The 22,726-nt window shown below is 36.2% G+C and overlaps 1 protein-coding gene across 3 annotated transcripts in view; it reads right to left on the bottom strand.

Annotated features, from left to right (window-relative positions):
• Positions 1-718: 718 nt before the first annotated feature.
• PIK3R1 (phosphoinositide-3-kinase regulatory subunit 1) overlaps positions 719-22,726 on the bottom strand; it is a 59,531-nt gene continuing 37,523 nt past the window's right edge. The window contains exons 6-16 of one of the 3 annotated variants that reach the window (XM_030968012.1): positions 21,895-22,096; positions 21,620-21,699; positions 11,660-11,762; positions 10,844-10,942; positions 10,537-10,717; positions 9,962-10,087; positions 8,826-8,968; positions 8,386-8,562; positions 8,220-8,288; positions 5,725-5,895; positions 719-5,272 (exon numbers count right to left, since the gene is read on the bottom strand). In XM_030968012.1, coding sequence (XP_030823872.1) covers positions 5,083-5,272; positions 5,725-5,895; positions 8,220-8,288; positions 8,386-8,562; positions 8,826-8,968; positions 9,962-10,087; positions 10,537-10,717; positions 10,844-10,942; positions 11,660-11,762; positions 21,620-21,699; positions 21,895-22,096 — 1,541 coding nt within the window. In that variant the 3' untranslated portion in view covers positions 719-5,082. The other 2 variants (XM_030968014.1, XM_030968013.1) reach the window with 2 other exon arrangements.

Here is a 22,726-nt window from a genome sequence, read left to right on the forward strand (position 1 = left end):
AATGTTGTAGTTGTTAAAAATTGTTCAAGTTGGGGCTGAATATCTCAGTCAAGGGTATTTCCACATTAGTGTGAGCAATATGCAAGCAAAGTTTAGAATGGAAACCTTGGACAGAATGGGAATAGGAATCTCTTTCTTCTTCCACAGCAGCTCTGTGGGCAAGACATGAATGAACTTGAAGAAGTCAGATACCATATACCAATAATGAGGGGAAGCAAACAATATTCACAATTGCCCTTACCCAATCCCCTTCCCCCCATACTTCCTCCCTCTTCTTCAGTCTTATGCTGGGTTTCACAATTAGATGCAGACAGGAAGCTGGTAAATGACTTTCAATTGCAAATGCTGACAGGCTGGCTTCATGGAAATCAGTGACAAAACTCACACTCTTTTCAGAAGAACCATAACTTTATCTGCACTGCAAGAGGCAGATCACAGATCATGAGTATTGTACTGTTTTTGCAATAGTATGAGATGAGCAAAACTGTCATTTTGTCACTGTTTGACAAGACATTATTTTGGAGCTACTCAACTACCTCATTCAGTTCAAAACACAAAATGGCTGTGAGTCAGCTGAAATTATTTGCTCCCTAGTTCCTCTAATAATAAGAGCATTTGGGTATCATTTTCAAAGAAGGTCACATATTGACAGGAAGAGTTAGGCAAGGATGTTGGTAAATAGATATCACGGTCCGTATTGAAGCCCCAACAAATGAACTGCAGTTTCAAAACAACCTTTATTCTGCTTGAAGACTTATTACAATTTTTAAAGCAACTCAAAAACAAGACACAGCTCCATCAACTCTACAGCTTGAACAAAATTTTAAGGAGGCATGTTTTCACTGTTGCCTTGTAAAGGCAATTTACAATCTGCTTTACTCTCCACCTCCTCAAAGACAAATTTAAAACAAAGCAATCTCAATGTTTTAAAGACATGTAACAGAACAGAGCTTTATTTTCAAAAAACAAGAATAAAAAAAATAGCAGCATCTTGGGCAGCTAATGCAATCTCATCAGGACAAGTGCAATGTAACCTCACTAACTCCTACCGTTTAGTTTCAACTGCAGTAAACAGAACATGACTCTACATAAAATGTTGCACTTTGTAACCTTGTCCCATGGGAGGCATTATGCTTTGAGCTGCCCATTTCTAAAGTGACCCTGAAAAAAACCAGTATCAGGATTCACTTTCCCAACTTAATACCATGCATAGCAAAAGCACTGTGTGAAAATCGGCAGTTTTCCCCATAAGAAGCATCTGAATGTTTTCCCAAGCATTATTATTTCATTGCCAATTACAAGACAAAGCCATTTTTTCACTACAGAACAGTTGACACCAAATAGAAAATCTGAAGATTTGGTTTTACAGATTGCTTGACAAGATAACGGAACCATACAGACAAGCTTTTTTTTTTTTTCCTTTTTTTTTTTTTCTTTAAAGAAACTATCCAACAACACAGAAACTCAGTTTTCTAACTGTATCTGGAAACATGCTGCACCCACAAAAGTCTAGTGTGCATGTGTGTGTCTTTAAATAAAGTTAATGATATCACTTACTAAATTCAGCAAAATGATCATGTTCTGTGAAAATGCATCTATATTGGGAACTGTTCATACACAGCAAGTGTGTATGAGTATGCACAGATAAGCATCCCCAACCTGCAAATTCATATTTCAGCTGAATGAAATCAGAAACTCCTAATTTTGCCTGTGAGTTTTGGTTCTCTTTGCTATGTCTCATGCCTTTCAAAGGCCTTGTGAAAGAGATGCTGCAGTGCAGCATAACTCAGGGACTCAAAATAAAACGAAAAGTTATGCAAATCAAAAAAAGAAAAAAAAAAGTAACAGAGTAAAGCCCATCCATTGATTATATTTGATGAAAAAAAACTTTGCATCAATAGAAATACAGAAAAACACTGTGTTTCTTTAGTTATATCCCCATGCTTTTTTTTTTCTGTATATAGTAGTCTGAGATCAGATCAAAACTGGAGTGAACAATATGGTACATTAAAGACAAACAACTCTGCAGTGAATAGGGCCTTTGGCAGGACTTAGCTCTGTGCATTAAGGAGGGAGAGAAATGCAGAGGCCACACAATATGTAAGTACCAAAGAAAACCCACTCATGCCAATTTGAGGGCGTAAATGATCCCTGCAAATTGCACAGACCCTGTGTAGGCAGAACATCCCCTTAAGAAGCCCTAAGCATTCATCATTACAACATAGGGCTTATTTCTCATTGTTGCTTGTGCAAGAAAAGCAAGTGTCAAATCTGCACACACACTATTTTTTTTCTGCTACAGCCACACACAAAGAGAAGTTGCACAGCACACAGGAATGAATTATATTCCATACTGGGCTGGGCATGCTAAGGATATGGCCCACTGACATAGCAGGGGTTTTCTTAATATGAGGAAAATTAGATCCAAATGCTTAAACTATGATAAAATTTCTTGACAAATGCTACGTGAAACATCAATTCAGATTACATATATTTTGCCTACAGAGAAAAAATACAATTTTACTCTTAAAATATTTAACATTCAGAAATTAATATATGTCCGAAGAATATCTTGGATTGCTATAAGCGTTAAACTGCTGTATATTGAACTAATCTGTAACTTCAAGCCCAGTAGTATAACTGGCATGCTAGAGTAATTGTTGGTGTTTTTTGTAGTATAAACCAGTTATTAGTATAACAGATTCACATGTTCCTACAGACCTGAAAAAAGTGTGGAATGAGAAGGGAAGGCATGAAGACTAAACTTCTATTCAGGAAAAAGATTCAGAATAATTTTCTAAGTGATGACTATTGTGAAACGATATTTGTTGGATCTTGTTACCTGATATAAATAAGAAAATACACCAATAGGAAAGCTAAGATAACCCACCAAAAAAAAAATAGACCACAAAGTCAAAGTAAAAGCAAAAATCTTAGAGCCTCAGAACTGAAGTAACAATGTAAAAATGAAAAGATAATATAAAGATTAGTGGAAACTGGCAAATTTATTATTATTTCCAATAGCTTATAAAGCATTGCGTACTTTGAAATAAAACACAAGGATCTCTAACCAGAGCTATTATGAGAGAACTCCATGGGTCTCATTCTTTTGATTGTGTGTGCAACTCTCTTTAATAGTAATAAATCTTATCTTTTGCATCTTGGGGGAAGAATAATTTCATATGTTCACTTAGTCAAATCTTCTCCAAGATTTCTCTGAACGTCCTTACTTTATTGATTTGCAACGTGTGAATTTCCTCAGTGGTCAGGACAATAAATAACCATTGCAAACCATTGACAGTGAACTATCTCAGGATTACGGGTAACTCTGTTTTAGTGAGATTTATGTATTTGTTTCCCTTAACTGAACCATGATTTTGTAAGTCTCTGGTGCCCTAAAATTATGGAAGTGTTCACTTTGATACTGCCTCAGCCTACAGACTTTTGAAAATACATATCATAGCCTAATCATTTTTAAAAAATATATTTTCCAGTCTTAACTAGTTCTATATTGTATCCAAATGTTCTCTGTAGAGGTGGAAGGTTTTTTTTCCCCACAATACTAGTACAAAAAACAAACCTAGGCAACAGATTGGAGAAACTTCCTTCATGTGAAATGAAAATACCTTTACAGGCTGACAAAAATTCTGTCACAGGAGGTCAAGAAGTCATTTATTTACTGTGAAGGTGGATTCATTCTGAGATCCAAACTATCTACACTCTACACTGCAGTAGCAAAATATCCCCATTTATTTCTGCAGTCACTATCAAAGAAGGATACACTATTTTCCTTGTCTTCCATATACAAAGACAATCATGATAGAAGTCCAAAATGCTTCAAGAAGCAAATGTAGCATGGTACCGTATTCTAAAGATATCTCTGAAACAGTATTGTTGGACTCAGTGATATTTTGTAATATTCATATAATTTTATAGAACTAAGCAGCTTTGAAGCTTATCAGGCACTGCCCAACAAAGTATTTAGTCAAAAAAATTATGAACTTTTTAAACTTTGAGCTAGTAGCTCAATATTCTATACAATGAAAATTGTAAAATATTTCATAGTTTAAATTTTCAAGCCAACTCTTGCTGGCTGCCTGTACATTAAAACAAAATAAAACAAAGCAAAAAACAAAACAAAACAAACAAGAAAATTATTAACAAAAGTAATCGCCAGGAAGAATATGCTTAGGGAAAAGAAATTAAAAAAAAAAAGAAGACAAGAAAAACAAGCTTAATCTGTAGATATGCTTGAGAGAAGACTACAGCCTAAAGAAAATTCAGTATTGCATAGCATAGTCTAAAAATTCAGCTTTCAGCGAACAGAAAGGGAAAAAAAGAAGCAGTTTGGTATTGACAGTTTCCATCAATGACAGTTAGTCATCCAGTACTATGTACATTATTATACACTGTATGCCATTGAAAATCCTGTTTTCTTCAGTCTTAAATATATTCTTAAAACAGGATTTTTAATCATCTAAACAAAACACTTCCTGGCACTTTGCTATTACAATTACTCTGAACAACATACTGTAACTGAAATCCTTTTAAAGTGTCCCTTAGAAATGAAAGTGCCACTCTGCTACATATCATTCACCAGAAACCAAAATAGAACCACAATGCTGTATGTCTGGATCCACTGAGTGCAGCAACACCATTCCAAGTCAGGTTATGACCACGAAATTCCAATAACTGAATGACACAGACCTCTTATACCTTGTGTCTGGATAATCCAATGTTCTAGCTGGTAAAGCTTCAGAAGTGGTCGTAAACAAGCACCATGCTTAAAGGCCTCTATGTCCCTGCAGGGAGATCAGGTTTGGATTTTTCTCTTGTGTTTTTCTTTTATAATTACAAAAAAAAAAAAAGCACTTCAGATCACAAACATACATTCACAGCATAACACCGTGATCTCTCCCACTGCAATTGTGAAGGAAATCTTTAGTTCCATCTGAAGACAAATAGCTTTGATACTGAAAATTCTTGAGTAAAGCTGAAAGGAGCCTTTTCTCTCCAGAGGCCTCAATGTTGCCAAATAATTTCTTTAAAAAAACCAACAAACAACCCAGAGTATCAGGATCTTCATCGCCTCTGCTGGGCATATACTGGGTAGGCTAGCGTGACATTGAGAGAGTCATTGTGCTGCACAAGTGACGTGTGTTGGTAATGTAGCACCAGTTCTTTGAGCGAGTTGTACAAGTTATATGGCTCTGCAAATCCATACCCAGTAGGTGTTTTGTTTATCACACAGTGCTTTACTTCACCATCCACCCTAAAACAAGACAAAACCAAACAATTTTTAGTTTTTGAGTACAGCAAAATTAAGATAGAAAATAAGGTACTAGCAATACATCTTAAGATGCTAGCCAGTACATAGAATTCCTCTGTTTTACGGTGGGATAAGGGAAAAACCTATGTTTAGTCCAAATTTGTGAATGTCATCCTAGCTTAGGGAGGAAGGAGATAGGCAGGACTTAGCAGCTCCACAGAAAGGAGAGCACACGTATTTTGGTTTCCCCTCTGAGTGAGGCTCCTCTATGGGAGTGGCAGAGGTTGGAGCTGTGTAGGAAATAGAGCAGCAATAAGAATGGCCTCAGGAGTCCTTGAGCTGCTACTAAGCCAAAAGGTCCAAGAGGAATTGTGCATATGCAAGTGACTATCTGCCCCCAGCTGAAGGTAGCCCCTTGCATAGGGGTTATATCATTCACAAGTTAGGGTACATACACAACAGAGCAGGCATAGCAGCCTTGTTTGCTGCTCTCTCGAACAAGGAATGTTCCATCTCGTTTTCCCCGCAGCAGATTTTCAGCTTGGCTTCTATTGATATTTCCCACATTCCACGTTCTCTCATCATGATGGGGCAAGTCCTCATCATCTTCTACCATAGAGTATTGGCTGTTGGAAAGAAAAAATATGTTTGTGAAACACAGAACAAAATCCACTAATTAAGCAATCCTTATTCCATATTACAGTGGTTAGCAGGATGCCTCCTAGGTAAAACTGGAGATTTAAACTAAGTAATACTGCACCATTTAAACCACTGTATGAAAGTAAAATATAAGCTCCGTTTCTTGTTTTTTTGAAATGTAAATTTTAGGAAGAATATAAAAAGATGATGTGTTATTTTTCAGAATATGCTGTGAGCACTTTAGTACTTCTGCCATTGCTCACTGTTTTGGTAAACAGCAAGCCCAACAAAATCAGTACCGTCTGAGTCAGCTTCATTTCCAAAGATCAGAACACTTGGTCAGCAGTGAAAAATCATGCAATGTATCAACTACAGCTGCTGCCTAGAGAACCTCTGAGCAGTTGCACAGGGAGGCATTAATTATTCATAGGGGAATGGCTTTGTGAAAAGGTGCAAGAAAGCAGTAGAATGCTTTCTCTCTCTCTCTCTCCCCCACCCCACCCTGCCCCTTATAAGGAGATTGTGAAAATAGCATGCAATACATGCTTCTCTACTAAATCAGCCACCAACTATAAAGCTGATTCAGAGTTACAGAGAACCTTCTGAGCTAAAGCCCACCATGAAAAAAGAAGAATCTGGTTCAGCTGTCTGGGTATCACCTTGGAATTCTGCAGTTCCAGAGCTCCCCAATCCCACAACAGTCTGCAGTGGTTGGCCCTGCCTCTCCTGTTCAGCTTGCAATAAGTCTGTGTTAGGCTAATGCATTTATTCTCTCTGTAATAGGCTCTTAATTAGTTTTCCTTGGTCTAAGAAAAGATAACTTCTCACTCATCCATGGTTCTGTTTTTCTGAAGATTCTCAAAGTAGTCTACAGAAACCAGCAATTGCACATGGAATTCTATTTTTCATAGGGAGAAAAGGTTCTTTTTGTTTCAGATGACACTATCTCCAGGTTCCTTATCCCATCACTCTTTTGACCTGCATGACATTCACATACATTCAGTAGTGGCTCTGTTTTCAACCAGCATCTAGAGAAAGCAATTCTTGTTTTCATCCTGCTTATTATATTGGGGAATTTTTTTCTGCAATACAACTTCAGAAGAAAAGCCATATTCTAAAAGTTTAATTTTTCAGGAGTTACCAGACTTGCCAGCAAGGAGTATCAGAGTGAGAGAAAATGAAGATTTTCTTTAAACAGTTTGATTACTATTTTGATGCTACATTAAACCCACAGAGTGTTCTTTGTCTACTGTTTAAGTGATAGGAACATTAATGGGAACTGGTGCCTACCTATTTTACAACATCTCATCTTTGCTAAGACTGAGAAACCAACATGGCTTTAAAATGTGTATGTCATTTTTATCTCCTGCTACTACCACAGTGATAAGCACAATTTCCAGGGTAACAGTAAGAATTTATTTATTAACAATAAACCAAGCCAAATGAAAATAGATATGGACAAGGCCAGAATGCAAGGCAGAATGCACTACAGTCATTGTCAGTCTGCTGCTTTCATATTATATTCAATCAGGCAGCATAAAAGGGATGCATAAGAAACTACATAGGTGGAAAATGTTGATCCAAATACTACTGAGACAATTTTGATTCTTCTATTTGTTCATTTTTCACTGTTACTGTGCTTCAGATATTATTTTGTGTCTTGCTTTTGTTTAAATTTGGCCTATGTTTACACAACCCAATCAGCAACTTTTTGCCTTTTTTCCCAGGAATGAAGTGAAATGTATTCATCAGCCTCTGTCAGAACCTACAGTAAACTAAACTGAAATGACAGAATACTATCCTGCCGATTTCCAGAAAAACAAAACAGACCACAAAACTACAGGATACTCCTCAGCGCATAAAAATTTTTCATCTCCAACAGCAATGTGACACAATGATGTGGTGCTCCTATACTGGATAACATCATGGGACCCACAGATGAGATTTGGAAAAAGCCTGCTCATGCCTAAGAGACCTTCTGAATAATTTATCCATCCATATGACATCTCTGTAAAATACTAAGACCTTATGAACTTAATTTTGCTGGTAAGATAAAAGACATAGGTTACATTTCAGTGCTTTGCTACAGTAACTTGAATATGCACTTCACTGAAAAAAGGAGGAGAGTAGAGGGTGAGACAGTATCCTCTCTAATACTTGCATTATGTAGGCTGTCATGTCTTAGTCATTGTTACTGAAGATCTCGGCTTGAGATTCACTCTTTGTGGTCCAAGACTTAAATATGCCTTATCTCACTTCTGTATTTAGGTGATTTGAAATACCAGAAATATCTAAATCTTTCAATACTTACTCTTCTGCATTTTCATTTCCAAGCCATTCATTTAGCTTCTTTTGCCGAACGCCTTTTTGAGTCAGCCACCTGAACAATAATTGCAAATGAAATTAATTTTTAGTCACAAAAGTTGGGTATCATTAAAAACCAAACAATGTAAAATTTGTTAATTCATGGTACTCACATCAAGTACTGATCTCTTGTCTTCCTCAGCTGTATGAGGTCTGGCTTAATGCTGTTCATACGCTTGTCTATCTCTCTATATTCAGCTGCTTGCTTTTTCAAGTCTTCTTCTAATCTACGCCTGCTGTCCACAATTTCACTTATCCGAGACTTCAGTTTTTCATAGTTGTGCATGATTCTAGATGGAACAATATGGCAGGTTACACTCTGATTTCATAACTTTATAGTCTGCTATTTAGAGGTGTAGACATCTAAGAGAACAGATTCTTTCTCTAGATATAGTTATACATTTTGCCAGTTCACATCTACTCTATTTGAGGCTTCTTTGCTTGCAGCTGAACAATTTAAAACTTGCCATCTTGCTTCAATTTTAGGCAGACCTATACGTGGCATTGTTTTTTCAAAAATCATACAATTTGATACTCAAAATCAAATACTGACCTTTGTATTTCTTTTTCATTTCCTTCCCGTTTAAATTTTTCAATGTATTCCTTACTGTATCTTTCCTGTGTTTGGCACTGCTCTTCAAATATTTTTATTGTTTCATTAAATGCCTCAATGGCTGTTCTTTTCATTTGAATTTCCTGAAAATAAAATAATTGTTATTGCAGTTGGTATCAGATAAAGGGGAATATTTATTGGCTTGTATCACAGAAACACTTCAGGATATTATAGAAGAATTTCCTTTCAATATCCTTTTACCAAAAAGTATTTTGTCTGCTGAGCCTCATGGCATAGAGACAACAGGCCTGCGCAAAAGGTTACCATGATAAGATTTCCATGATGAGGTTTATCAAGAAATAGAACTACTAAAAAAAGAATCACTTACAATCTTTGCTTTGTATAAATAAATTGATGCTTAGAACCTTATGGCAGTGCACTTTGCCCTTTGTATGAACTCAAGTCATTAGAGGCACACCTGGCTTCCTGAAATAAAGGTGGCCTTGACAGGTCTCAGGAGGTTATCTGGTTTACCCTCCTGCCCCTACATACCTAGTTGGTAGCCAGGTCTTAAGTCATTAGTTCAAGTTGGCAGCAATTCTCCAATTTTCTTCAATTCTTTTTAGGTGTATTTCCTGCACACTTTTAAGATGCAGTCTTGATTCTGGGACTTTAAAACTGGACTTTCAGTGGCATGTCAAGGCATGGCTAATAATTGATTAAGCTGAAAGAGGCAGCTTTTTATTCCTGCATTTTGTCTACACATGTCATCTCTTTATTCTGTATAGGTAAACCAGACCCTTCAAAAACTCAAAATAAAATGCAATGCTTCCTTGGAAATGTGCCTTGAAAACTGTAACTCAGCTTGATGAGGTCAGAATGCAGAAGTGGTGTAAATCAAGACAGTTATGTACTGGCTTTGGATGGAGCTGTCAGACTTGGGCAGAAGGTGGCTTAGTTTACAGGTGGTGGCTGTTCAAACATGAGTAAGCAATTGCACTGTTCTGAGCAAGTACATCAGGGCAATGCAGTGGTGGTGGAAGAGAGGAGTAGGAAGATGACAATACAAATTCACAATAATGTTCTTCAAAATCTTCAAAGTTTTCCATTCTCCCTTTGGTTCAAATCCAGCTTACCTGAGATGTTCTTGTATAGTCTTCATAGAGTCTGTCATATTCTCTGCTTTTTTCTTGGAACTGGGTATTATATTCATGTAATTTCTTTCCTACTGCTTCAATGCTATCCTCTTTTACAACTTGATCCTGGAATGATGAGCAGAAAGAAAAATATTCTGTAAGGAAACAATTATATTGCCCTGCTTTTCTGGATAAAACTGCTTAAAAATGCTTGGATAATTACATGGAAATGTGACTCCTCTTTCACCAATATGGAGATACACTAAATGCATAATATGCAAATGAGATAATAATGACAAAAAGGAATTTTGCATTGCAAGTGTACTGAAAATTACATATTTCACCACTGAGTAGGATAATTATTAAGATGTTTATTTCCTAACAGTGTATCTGCATTATTTAAACTTTTAAATATTTACATGCAAAGCATGGAGTTGATTTTAAACAAAAATGTCAGATTTTGTACCCACATGATTTTTTCGGACAGTAACAGAGCTGAAGTTCTTCATGTTTGGCAAGTTTGGCAATAATTTCTCTGTTTTTAAGTGAAATGCAAACAAAATAAACTAAATTACCTGCTGGTACTTAGATACTGGATAGAGTAATTTTACATCCAGTTTAGGATTATACTGGGCTAGAGATTCATTCCGGTAGTGGTTTATTAGCTCGACGACAGAGTTGAATGTTAATGGGTCAGAAAAGCCATATTTTCCATCTCGGTGAAAAATTTTGATTAATTTGTTATTTCCTCCTTTCCTGCAAATAAAGTATATTGAAAAGTTAGGCATGCTTCAAGTACTATTTCCTAAAGAATACTCTGCATTAAGAGCAGTTATTGCATTTGACTATCAAGTATTACAGAGCCAGTGTAACTCGTCTTACCTCAGTGTCAGTGTGTAGTCCCCATGCATTTTGGTTGAAGCATCTCGTACCAAAAAGGTACCATCAGCTGTGTCTCGAAGCTTCTCATTTACTTCTTCTCTAAAATGAAAGCAAAAGTAACCAATCATTTCAATCAGTTCTCACACACTTATTTTTCCACAGTACTCTAAATTAAAATTTGAATGTTTTGAAGTAAGTGTGTTTTAGAAGCCTTCTATGTCTCCATATTAATACCAATATACTATGTATTATACCATATTAATATTAATAAACTATATATTACCTTATTTAACATTGTTAGAGAACAAGTGGGATAAAAAATGGCATACACTGTGCTCTCACTACTGGACAAAATTATTATTCATACAAAGCTCTTTCTGCTTGTTCATACAAGCCTATGCAAGTGGAGCAGCCAGTGCTGGTCTAATATAGCTATATATAGTACAGATAAAAATGTTGCTAATATATGGCACTTGTTAGTCTGACTTGCTGACTGTAGTGCCTACAGCTGAGGTTCTGAATGAAAGACAAGAAGAAAATTCTTTCTTAGTGCTATCTTTTCATGCTAGCATTTCATATAAGTCTTAAAGTAACAGAACAATTATTTTGCATACTACATTCTTAGTGACTGCCAGTAAGTTTTTAGTCATATTTGGAGAAAAACCAACTGTAATATGTTTATGGTGGAAACAATCATAAAATTGCTTTTAAAACTGTGAATTTTCTATACTCAAAGCCTAATACGTGTACACAGAATAGCACAGCAAGAATAGCACAAAGCCAAACATAAGAAATACATGTCTTGAGGTGATTTACCTTGAGATATCCCCCCAGTACCATTCAGCATCTTGTAATGACATGTTGTTATTCATGCTATTGTTAGTTACGGTATTAGGTTTCGGTGGCTTAGGAGGCAGTGCTGCAAATGAAAGGGGGGAAGAAAAGTTGTAACTCACTGAAAACATTACCATATATTCCTTGAAATAACACATTATTACATACATTTTAAAATTCTATGAGTGTGTTAAAAAAAAGAACTGGTTACCAAATAGAGTTGCCCATCATTAACAGAATTTAAAAGACACTACAGGAATCAAGAAATTTGAAAACAAAATAATTCAAAATAAAGTTTTACTGTTTCAAAAAATGATGTTATCTTGCAATAATATATTTTAAGGAAAATACAACACCATACTCAACTCCTGCCCCTGTGAAGAAAGCATTTGAGAAAAAAAAATCTGAAGTTTGCTTTTACCTTCTTTCACCATCTTTGGGTGAACACAAGTAATAAAACATGCCACTTTTTCTTTTATCCTTCTATGTAATGATCTTAGAGGAATGTTGTATTTTCTTACCTAGAAGCTGAGTAATAAAAGATGCAAACCCATAGCAATACAGTATATTTGAAGAAGAAGCAGAGTTTTGAAATCCTCAGCATTCTGTGCAATGATTTTCAAGAAAACCAAAAAAAACAAACCCAACAGTTTAAGAAACCCATCTGTGACCAAAATATCCGTTGTGTTAATCTTAGTATCCTACAGAATAAATTGTGTTCCAAATGCCAGGACTGATTAAACACCCCCCCCCCCCCTCACTTTTTTCAATGTCAAAGCTGCGTATGTATACCAGTGGGTGCCAGAGAAGATACTGCAGCACTGACTTAGTAACAAGGGGGACTACACTGGAATCAGGATTAAAAATCAACTCAGCTCTTTCAGTTCTCCAGTAAGTACAACATTCCTGTCCTGTATATTATGACCAGGCTGAAAAGACAATGTTTTTAAAGTTGCAAGGAATATCAGGATAGCTGTAATACTTTCATATGATATGAAAAAATGATGCTACAACAGGCATTCAATTAGTATTGCTAGATTTTAAAAATGTTTTTTCCTTAAACAATCCAAGCCAATGGTTTGGAATCACTGTTTCAGGAAATATGAGTGTTACTACAGCATCTCCTTTTAGGCACAGTGTGGAACAGAGAGAGCAAAAATAGTAATAAAAGAAATACAATTTTTACATGATAAAATAGCAGGACTAAAACTACGTCTGACATAATAAAATCAAAACAGAAACAGCTCAATTCAGTAAAAATTCAATTAAGTAAGCAATCAGGTATTTTAATATGTTAAGATTCTAATTACTACAACCATGCACTAATCCACAATTTTATTCTAATTTATGAAAAAAGGAAACCTATTTGTATCAGTAACAAAGTAAAGAAATCCTACATATCCAGTAAGAATTTTTCAGCAGCTATTGTAAAGACCAAAATTAATTAAGTCTTCTATAATAAGACTGCAGTTTTACCTGGTGGATCCATTTCTATGTAAAACATCAAGTCTGTGCCACAATTTATATCTGTCTTAGGATATTCTATATCCAGTTCTTCCATATTCCAAACAGTATTGTACATTTGTATGAGTTTCACTGAGTAAGCTCAGATACAAGAAAAGAGTCAGGCTGTCTTTGTAATGGTGTCTTGGAATTCATTTTAAAACCTATAAGGGGCTGCACTGTAACCTATTACATCATAATCCTCAGCCAATCATGTCAAAATAATGTCACCAAACCACTCCTGCTTTCTCATTTTGTTCTACATTAATCTTAAAACAATTTCAGTTTTGGGAAGAATCTCTATTTAGCAGAATTGCAATATAAAGCTGGTATTACACGCAAAAGGAGCAAGTGGACTCTCATATTCCTGGCTCATTTTCCTGACTTTGCAGCATGGTACAGTCCAATCCTGGCAGGATGACAAAAGGCTGATATGCTGCAGCACGTAGCTCTTAGACACAGGCACACACAACACTCACACACAGGGCAGCTCCCTTCAGAAGCAGGTTGGTCACATCTCAGGTGCACTCTTCCTGCTTAAATGCCTGAAGCTTGCCATTCAAAAATATTTAAAAGGATTCTAAATCTACTGCACATATTAGAGATGCATTAGAGAAGAGCATGACTGTGTGTGTATATCCATTACACACATTTTACACAAACATATAGAGAGATGTATATATCCACATAATGAAATATGGATTATGTTTTTAAACTCTCCGTACTTCTACTATTTTTATGGGCACATAGGACTGATAGAGTTTATATTATGATAAAAATGTGCTTACTGCAGAGATGTCTTCCTCTTTTATTATTCAAATCAATCTATATTAATTAATTTTGAAATCCAAAAATATTGTCATCTTACATTCAGCTGATTCACTCAAACAATGGAGGAAAGTCATAACTGAGCAAAATCTTCAAAAATGGTTTTGCTGAACACAAAAAAGGCTGTGAGGATACAATAAGATTTAGTCTGCCTTTTCACACAGTTTCTCTGCCCTATTCTCATTGATATATTTATCAAGTTAATTGTTTTTAAAAGCAAGAGTCTCTTGTCAGTGTCTCCTTTGCCCCTTGACTTTAGGTCAGCAGCATACTCCAACCATTTAGAAATATTCTATCTTAACTCCCCTCATCACTGACCATAACTCTCTCTGACCACTTGGAAGAAACATGGACAGAATAGACTATTAACTTCAGAGCAGAATGCTATGTAAAGCAACATACTCACTATAATCTATGGGGGAAGAAAACCAGAGACCAAAAATAACTACAACGAAAACTAGCTGTAGCAACTATCTGTGCCTTACACCTTAAGAAATTGTGGAACAGCTGAAATGTGTTCTATCTCACATTAAAAAAAAATCAACACAATTTATATGATTTCCAAATATTTCACCCTGCACTCCGCCCCTCCTCACCTCCCCACTGTCTGTGCCCATGAGCAGGTTACCCCTTTCAGACAAACATCAACATACAAGAGCATGTCTGGACTACACACACATACAAAAAGATGCAAGCTAGTTTGCTTTGTACATTAAGAAGCTTCATTTTGAAGTAGACTCTCCCCTTCCTGTTGAGGTAGATAAGCTCCAAAGATTCTTTCAATTTCCAAAATGAGAATCACCCCACACATAAGTCTAAATGCTAAACTTCAGGGTTTAACCTACCTGCTACCCAAACAATTAACTTGCCAAGGTAATTATTTAAATTAACCTACAAAGATTTCCTACAAGAACTGCATCGTTGTTTTTAGGTCTCATATGGGATCAGTAATTTTTTTTTATTCCATTGAATAAAGACTTTCAGGAAAAATTACTTCCCTAGAGTTTCACTGGTGGCCAAATCTAGGACTGAACAAACTCGTATAATCAGGTTAGTGCTCAGTTCAGACTAGCCTAGCCTGCAGGCAAGAAAAGACAGAGGAGGCAGATAGGCTATTACCCATTTTGTATATAACCTGGAGAGGTACTGAGTACTAGACTTGAATCCATGTATCTTAAAACTTTTAAAGCTCTACCTGGTAATCAGTTACAGTATAATACTTCCACAAGATGATGAAAAAACCACAGAAATTCAAAATCACTTACTTTGTAAATTATGCATCGCAAATAATTTCTCTTGTAAAACAGTCGAAAATACAATCCAATATTGGTTTCCTCTTATAAAAATCTTCTTTAAAAATAAACCCTAATATCTCCATTTACTAGGAAGCTTCTCTGAAGCAATGAAGGAAAAGCAATTGCTGTGCTTTCCAACTAATGTTCCATAAAACCCCCTAAAAGACTTGTAACTTGCAGTGAGAAAATCCAAGCCTTCTCTCTCAACAGCTTAAACCTCTGTGCTGTGCAGAAGGTATCCACTTACTCTGGTTCATCATTAAAAAGTGAACCTGACTTCAGTACTGTGGAAGAAAAAAAAGAAACCACCACCCTCAGTAGCTTGCACGTCCCTCTCAGATAAAGATCTCAGTTTCATGATTAACTTGGGTAGGTTCAAATATTTGCTGAGCCAGGAATTTCAGCTGGGGGATGGGAGCCAGATTCAAAGTAAAAGTTGTCATCAACTAACAAGTGGCCAATGCAAAGCTAACTTTCTCATTTTAGCTAAGTAAATGAGAAGACCATTGTAAGAAGCTTTAAAATAGTCCCTATCACTGGCTGCTGCATGCAGCATTGAAGATGAGAAAAGCACCATGAACAGCCAAATACAGGAAGTGGCTAACTGCAGAAAAAAAACAGAATAAAAATTTTCCTTGAAAAGAGCTGTAGAAGCAGCCTTGTGCAAGCAAAATAGCCTGCCGGCAAGCACAGCATTACCTTGTACATGCTCATGCTGGATCACAAATATAGATGCTGCTTCAAGACCCTTAGTCTGAGGCTGTGAGAATGTTTATCAATTTCCTATATACTAAAAAGATATATATAAAAAAAAAAATCTGTCTGTATCCATGGTGGTTTCCAGTACATCAGGATTGTTCATTTCTTGGGCAGGCAGGTGGGAAAATGGACTGTACAAAAAGGGAGGAGCTAAGGTTAAACCTGTTTTCCTTGCATTAGTGTTTGTTGGAGATCAAAATTGCTAAAAGAACAGAGCAGCAACTGAAGAGCCCACAGAGGTTATCTTCTTTGCCAGTTAAACTTCCAAAAGGAAATAACAAAAGGGGAGGAGGGGACTAATATTTCCCTCTCACTTCTTGCAAACAGTGAGAATTTCTAATAAAAACACTGAGAATTTCTTTGAGATTGCTAGTTGCTCATCAAGGCAGTCAAATAGTATAAAAAAATTTTTGCCTTCTTCATACTTCACATACCAAAATCCTCTTACACTATGAAACACCACTTGTACCTAATAATGAAATCCCAAATATCTGCAGTACATTTTGATGTTTTGCACTTGATTGATTGGCTTCATCTATAACAATCCTTTGCTTCCCTAGTTTTAGTCTCTGCCTACTCGAACAATTGTCAGTTCTAAATATAATTTAAATCTGCAGAGTCATAAAGGTACAGCCTACTTCAAGTGGAGATGGAAACCAGTGTTTCTGAACTAATTTAGCTTCAGATAGTACTTTATATACTTTACTGCTAAAATTATAGAAGGATTTGAGAACATTTCTTGGTTTTTAGGACCATAATACAGATGTATACAGTCAGAAGAGAAAAGACAATGCAAACTTGGTTCACATTATCAATTAAAAAAGCACAGATACCCACACAGAGATAATGAGTTCCTCATTATCCTGCAGGAGAGATACAAGTATCTTGTCAAAAAGAGATACTGGCATGCACACACCTGTATTTTCCTTGATATATTGCCAAGTCTTTTCTTTTTATCTAAATTTCAAAATCTTGAGTGGTGTCCATTTCACTTGCAGCCTACTATTCCTTGCAGTCATATTTACAGTGTTCTTCTATTAACACAGCATATTTTTTTCCTAAAATATTATGTCTGAAGGAGGAAAAGAACTTAGCAGTTTTGACAGGCTCCCACATTTTGCACATACATACCTGCACATGGACAAAACAATCTGTAAAAATGCGAATAATGGTGCACGTATTGTTTCACTTTTATAAAATTCTTGCAATTAGTTATTGAGAAACGTAAAGCACTGGCTTGTGTGAAACCTTAAACCAAGGATACAGCATTCCGAAGTATGGTGGTTAGCCAAGCACTGTGGTTTCCGTTAGGTCGGGGATAAAGCCTGGCTTTTATTAGCTTAGAAGGGGAGCCCTCTGCTGGGTAGGACACAGATGCACACGGCCCCCGGCCGCCGTGGGCACCGCGTCCGCTGTCCCTGGCACTCGCAGCCTTTTGCCTGCTTCAAACCCCGCTCGGCGCTGCTGGCAGTCCAGCCAAGACTTTGACATGATGCAGATAAGTTCTGACAACTGATAGCATTCCTACACATTTGTTTATGTCCCCAGGACACTACTGACAGGACTGTGGTCTTAGGCTAATGCCTGTATCAACAGGCATTGTATCTTTGAGGAGGGATCAAATTCCAGGAGGAACTGGATCAGCCTTCACATTGCCCTGCTCTAGCTATTATGCCACCGCTCTTGTGAATACTTTTTGTAGCCAAAAGCAAAGTTTATGCACCTTGGTGATGCTACCAAGACTTTCACCTCATTCCCAACAAGTGAGCAGTTACATGTAAGGCAGCCTTATTACCTCACTCATTCTTGCATACGATGCTCTGAGTAATAAAAAGTGCTTCTTCAGGCTGCAGTATTTCAGTCTGAGCTGTTATTTACAATGTTACATACAAGCCTGGGAAGCAGGAATAAACTGGGATAGGCAGCCCACACAAAGCAGCTCAGCTCTAGTCAGTGCACAGGCTGTTGGAGGCTTTGATTCATTGATACAAGGCAGCTCTTTGCTGTAGCTCCTCTTCTGCTCTTCACCAGCAGTGCTATGAGCTCCCCACATCCCCTTGCTCTCTCGCCACATCCCACTTCCTCTTTGCCTTCCTTAAACAGACATTATTCTCACACACTCCAGCTCCAGAAAGGAACTCCTGTCTCCCTAAACTCCCCGCTCAAAATTACTTTCCAACTTTCTCTGTGTGGCCTGCTTTCGCAGCTAAGAGTGTTAAACAGACCCTGTTGCTCTGAGCACTTACTACACCTACTATGGGCAGCTTTGGGATCTTCATCCAGGGCAAGCCACCTCCAGGGAGAAAAACCAGGAGCCTCTAAGATCCTTGACAATTAACTGAAAAATGACCCCAGTCTTCCATACCTACAAATATAGCCTAATATAGCCTATTTACCTTCACAAGTCTGTATGATGTGTGAGATTCTGTGAGACCTGAGCAGCACTATTTGCTAAAATATAAGTTACAATTAGGATATTTTCTTCTAATAGTACTGTTTTGGATAGCACACTTAGAGGCTTATACTTTGTTTCTCACTGTGCTCTTTAAAGTCTGTGCAGCTGTACATCAAGCTGGGATGTTCAGATGGGATACAAAAATCACCTGCCTTGCTCACCATCTTTTGTCTTTCCTACCGACAAACTTGAAGAATGAAACAAGAATCAGAAAATTGATCTCATTTTTTCCAGCCTTATTTCTCCTGCAACATTACTTGTCTTCATCTGCTACACAAAAATCTACGATTCTATTAATAAGTATTGTTAAAATTAGTATTTTTGTGTAGGACTAAGCACTATTTTAATCCACAAACTAGAATCTATAGTTTGCTGATGAACACCATGACAGTAAAAAATACCCCAATCCACATGTTATGTGGTAAGTCAAGTAATGGTCTAGGAGTAACTATTTTATTCATGTTATGACATCCAAGAAGCACCACTCTAGCTAAAAGATGTCCAACTGAAGATGCCCAATTTAAGATACAAATTTTAAAATACAGTAAGATGTAAGGTCCAGCTGCTTACTTTCTAGTGTTTTCAGGTAACAAGTATAATTAGTGGGTGATGTGGTAAGGAAAAAACCCACAGCTGTGCAAAGATCTGCCTGCTATTCAGATTGGTTATCTCTTAACACCACATTTAATGTATTTATATACTGCATGAGATACCACTAGAACTTCATGCACAGCTTGTTTTAGACAGAATGTTCTCATCTTAACAAAAAGAATTAAGAAGGAAGGAAGCCATCACTCCAGCCTGTGAAAAAGAGAAGAAACCTGGCAGCTCTAGCTTCCCTGTTATCACTTAGTTGTCATGACGTTATTTTCAATAAGTAAACTTCTTTCTGCTTAAGACCTCTCTAATTCTCCACTTGTAAAGTTCTATTTAAGACTGTAATTCTCAAAATACTTACATGATAAAGAAGGCATATTTTATTGGGATTTTCTTTTTATTAGAGTCTGTCTAAATAGTCTTTATGGAAAATCAAGCCACTAAAAGCAATAATCTTAAAGACGACAATTCTGAAAAACACATCTTAGAGTGCTTTTTATAGTTCTATGAGAACAATAAAAACAGACCACTCCAGATGTTCAGGTCACTGAATGATATTGGTGTGGAAATGGACGCATGACCTAATCCTGCAAACCTACAGAACATATTAGTAAGATTCAACTTTGGAAAATTAGTCAAACTCCTTACAGGCCTGAGAGCAGAGACTAGCTAACCAGACTACAAAGCCTGAAAATTTGTCTCTGAGGTTTTTTTCCCAGCATATTCGTACATGTGCAAATGTTCTATTAAAAACATTCTACTAGACATGATGGACTTAAATGCACAGGGAAGGAGTTCTATTTTTGTAACAGATCACATGAAAAATCCTAGGACTGTCAAAGTAAACTATTGCATCATGCTATATTAATTAATGCAGAAGTAATATTAAAAACAATCAGGTCTTCCATTATAATTATTAATGTAGTGTCAAATCATGTAAATCTGGTGGATAGAATGGCATTTCTTCAAGCACTCTAATGACACTCTCAAAATGACTAGATTCCTTGTTCTTATTAGTAGTTCTAACATCAACACCTTTCACTTTTATACCTTTCTCACATGAAGCAACTTGGGCAGATAAGCAACCAAGTGATCTCTTAAATGAAACTTATAAAATTCTTGCTTTGAAACGGAAGGAACTGTTGACCCTCTCTTTGTAACCTCCCAACCAGCTTCGAGACATATATATTTACATACTCCAAAGCATTTGCAAACATGTAACTACAAAAATGCTATTAGCTTCAGACTATTAGAATCTGTTTTACTTTTTAGGGCTTGCAACATGTGACAAAGACAATAATTTAACAATTAGCAGCTATTTGCTGATTCTTAGTAAAACATGACAAATACTGTAAGTCTGGACTCTCCTAGCTGTTACAAAGCATTAGGCAGAAAAATACACAGTAGTTCTGGAAATCTCTGTTAACTACTTCACCAAAGTTGAACAAAACTAAATAGCAAACTGAAAACAGATCTACACAAAATATAAGGGAAAGTCTCCTAACTAACAGAACTGGCAAGATTAGAAAAGTCTTTCAAACACAGTATTGGGAACAAAAATTTTAGCCATTTAAAATTAATCCTCATTAGCTGATGAAGAGGATTATACAATGTGCCTACCTGAAATACAGGAAATAAAGCACTTTTCTGCTGTGTTCTAGCTCTTCAAAACTTAAGTAATGCTAAAAATCCTACTGCCATGAACTTTATTTTGTTGTTTGACTACAGAGGTGGGAAAGGTATGGGATGTACAATGTTCACCCTTCCCTTTGTTAGATTATTCTCTGTTAATAAGTTGTGAAAGGAATTGCTTTCAGCTAATATGTAAAGTTCTCTGCATTAATAATTTCCTTTGCACATAGTTAGCAACTCTGCCTTGCTTCTACTGAATATTTGATTCAAACCCAGGGATTTTGCATAAATTAGAGGTGTGTTTACTATTTGTTGATTTAATTAGATGCTAACTTACAGAAGCAATACAAGTAGGAACTAACTTTCCTGGATGGGCTCCTAATTTTTTTTACATTATTTATTGATATTGATAAATAAATATTTTGTGTATCTGGATTAAAAAATATGTGTATGTAAATAGTGTCTCCATAGGGTATAGCAAATCTAAGAAAATTTGCCTGGGAGTAAATTGAGAGTTCAATAAAATCCCAAGAATTAGCCCCTCCACCACTGTATGATATGCATTCTACTTGTTTACAGGTCTTCAAAAACTCACAAAATACAATTTGCTGTTTACTGAAAGAGAACAAAAGTCCTAAGGCTGGACAAACTATTGGCACTAAAATTATTTTAATGAAAAATACTATTTCTTATAAAACAAACATTGCACACCACTATAAAACACACAACTTCTGCTTATCTCTGAAATTGTGCACTTTTGTTTTGCATTAAGTTTGATTTAAATAGGAAAAAACTGCAAGCATTTACTGTCATTAAATTAAATTTTAATATTTAAGAGAACATATAACTTTTAAAATTAAAAATATTTTTTACCTGGTACGGGCTGTCTCTCGTTCCATTCACTTGTGATTAAAACCTCTAGGATTTTTATGTGGTGTTCTGTATTATCAGAGCTGCAAGAGATGGATTAGGCAGTAAGAACTAGGAGAAATACACAAGTTTACTTTAAATTATTTAAAAAAATAGAAAGAATTTACCACAACGCCCTCACATCAGAAATAAGGTCAGAAAATTATTTAATTAATCTTATTTTGTATATAACTAATTCATATTTACAGTACAAAGTATGGTAAAGATGACCCACATACCTTGCTATCTGGAATCTGAAAAGCAGAGGGCTGAAAATTTCAGCCAGAGACCTTGCATTCAAGAGATTTTTGCTGGAGGCTTGACAAACTCTGAGGAAATGTTTGAGCAAATACTGGAGTGTGAGCCAATACTGAGGAGGTATATTTGGAGATCTGATCAGTTTCTTCAGCAACTGAGCATATTCCTCTGAGCTCTGCAGTTCTGCAAGCAAACAGATAAATGGTTCTTGAAACCAGCACAGAAACATTCAAGTAAAATGAAACTATATGTGGTTCCTTTAAAAACACCAATTTTACAGAAAAAAAAAATCTGTCCTTCATTAGAACCAAAAGATATCTTCTTTTAAAATAAGAAAAATGCTCAGGGAAGAGTAAAGAACAAGTATTTAAAAGTCAAATGGAAACAGATATGCATTTTGGTAAAAACCACAATGTGCTCAGAGTGTACTGGTAGAAGTCTGTCTTGTGTTTAGCGTCACACATGATTGGGTAATTCTGAGATGCACTAGATAAGTCTCACAGGTGCTGTTCTAACTTTGAAGGTTACCAGTAACAATATCCTGTCCTGAGATATATAACAGAATACTTGGCCCATGTGCTGAAAGCTTATAAGCTGTACTTGTTTGAAATGATCACTGTAGATGACGAATCTCACATGCATGTATTTCTCACTTCATAATCTGCAACCCCAATGTAACACAGCACTACATGACCTCTAATACATTTACTTTGTCAGCACTGATAAAAAGTTAAAAATTAGCTTTCTGTATACAGTCCTTGATTTTTTCCCCCAGTTCTTCTACAGTATTTCTACTTACTAAAATGAAGAGAA

Source organism: Camarhynchus parvulus, chromosome Z (genome assembly GCF_901933205.1).
Source record: "Camarhynchus parvulus chromosome Z, STF_HiC, whole genome shotgun sequence".
NCBI lineage: Eukaryota > Metazoa > Chordata > Aves > Passeriformes > Thraupidae > Camarhynchus > Camarhynchus parvulus.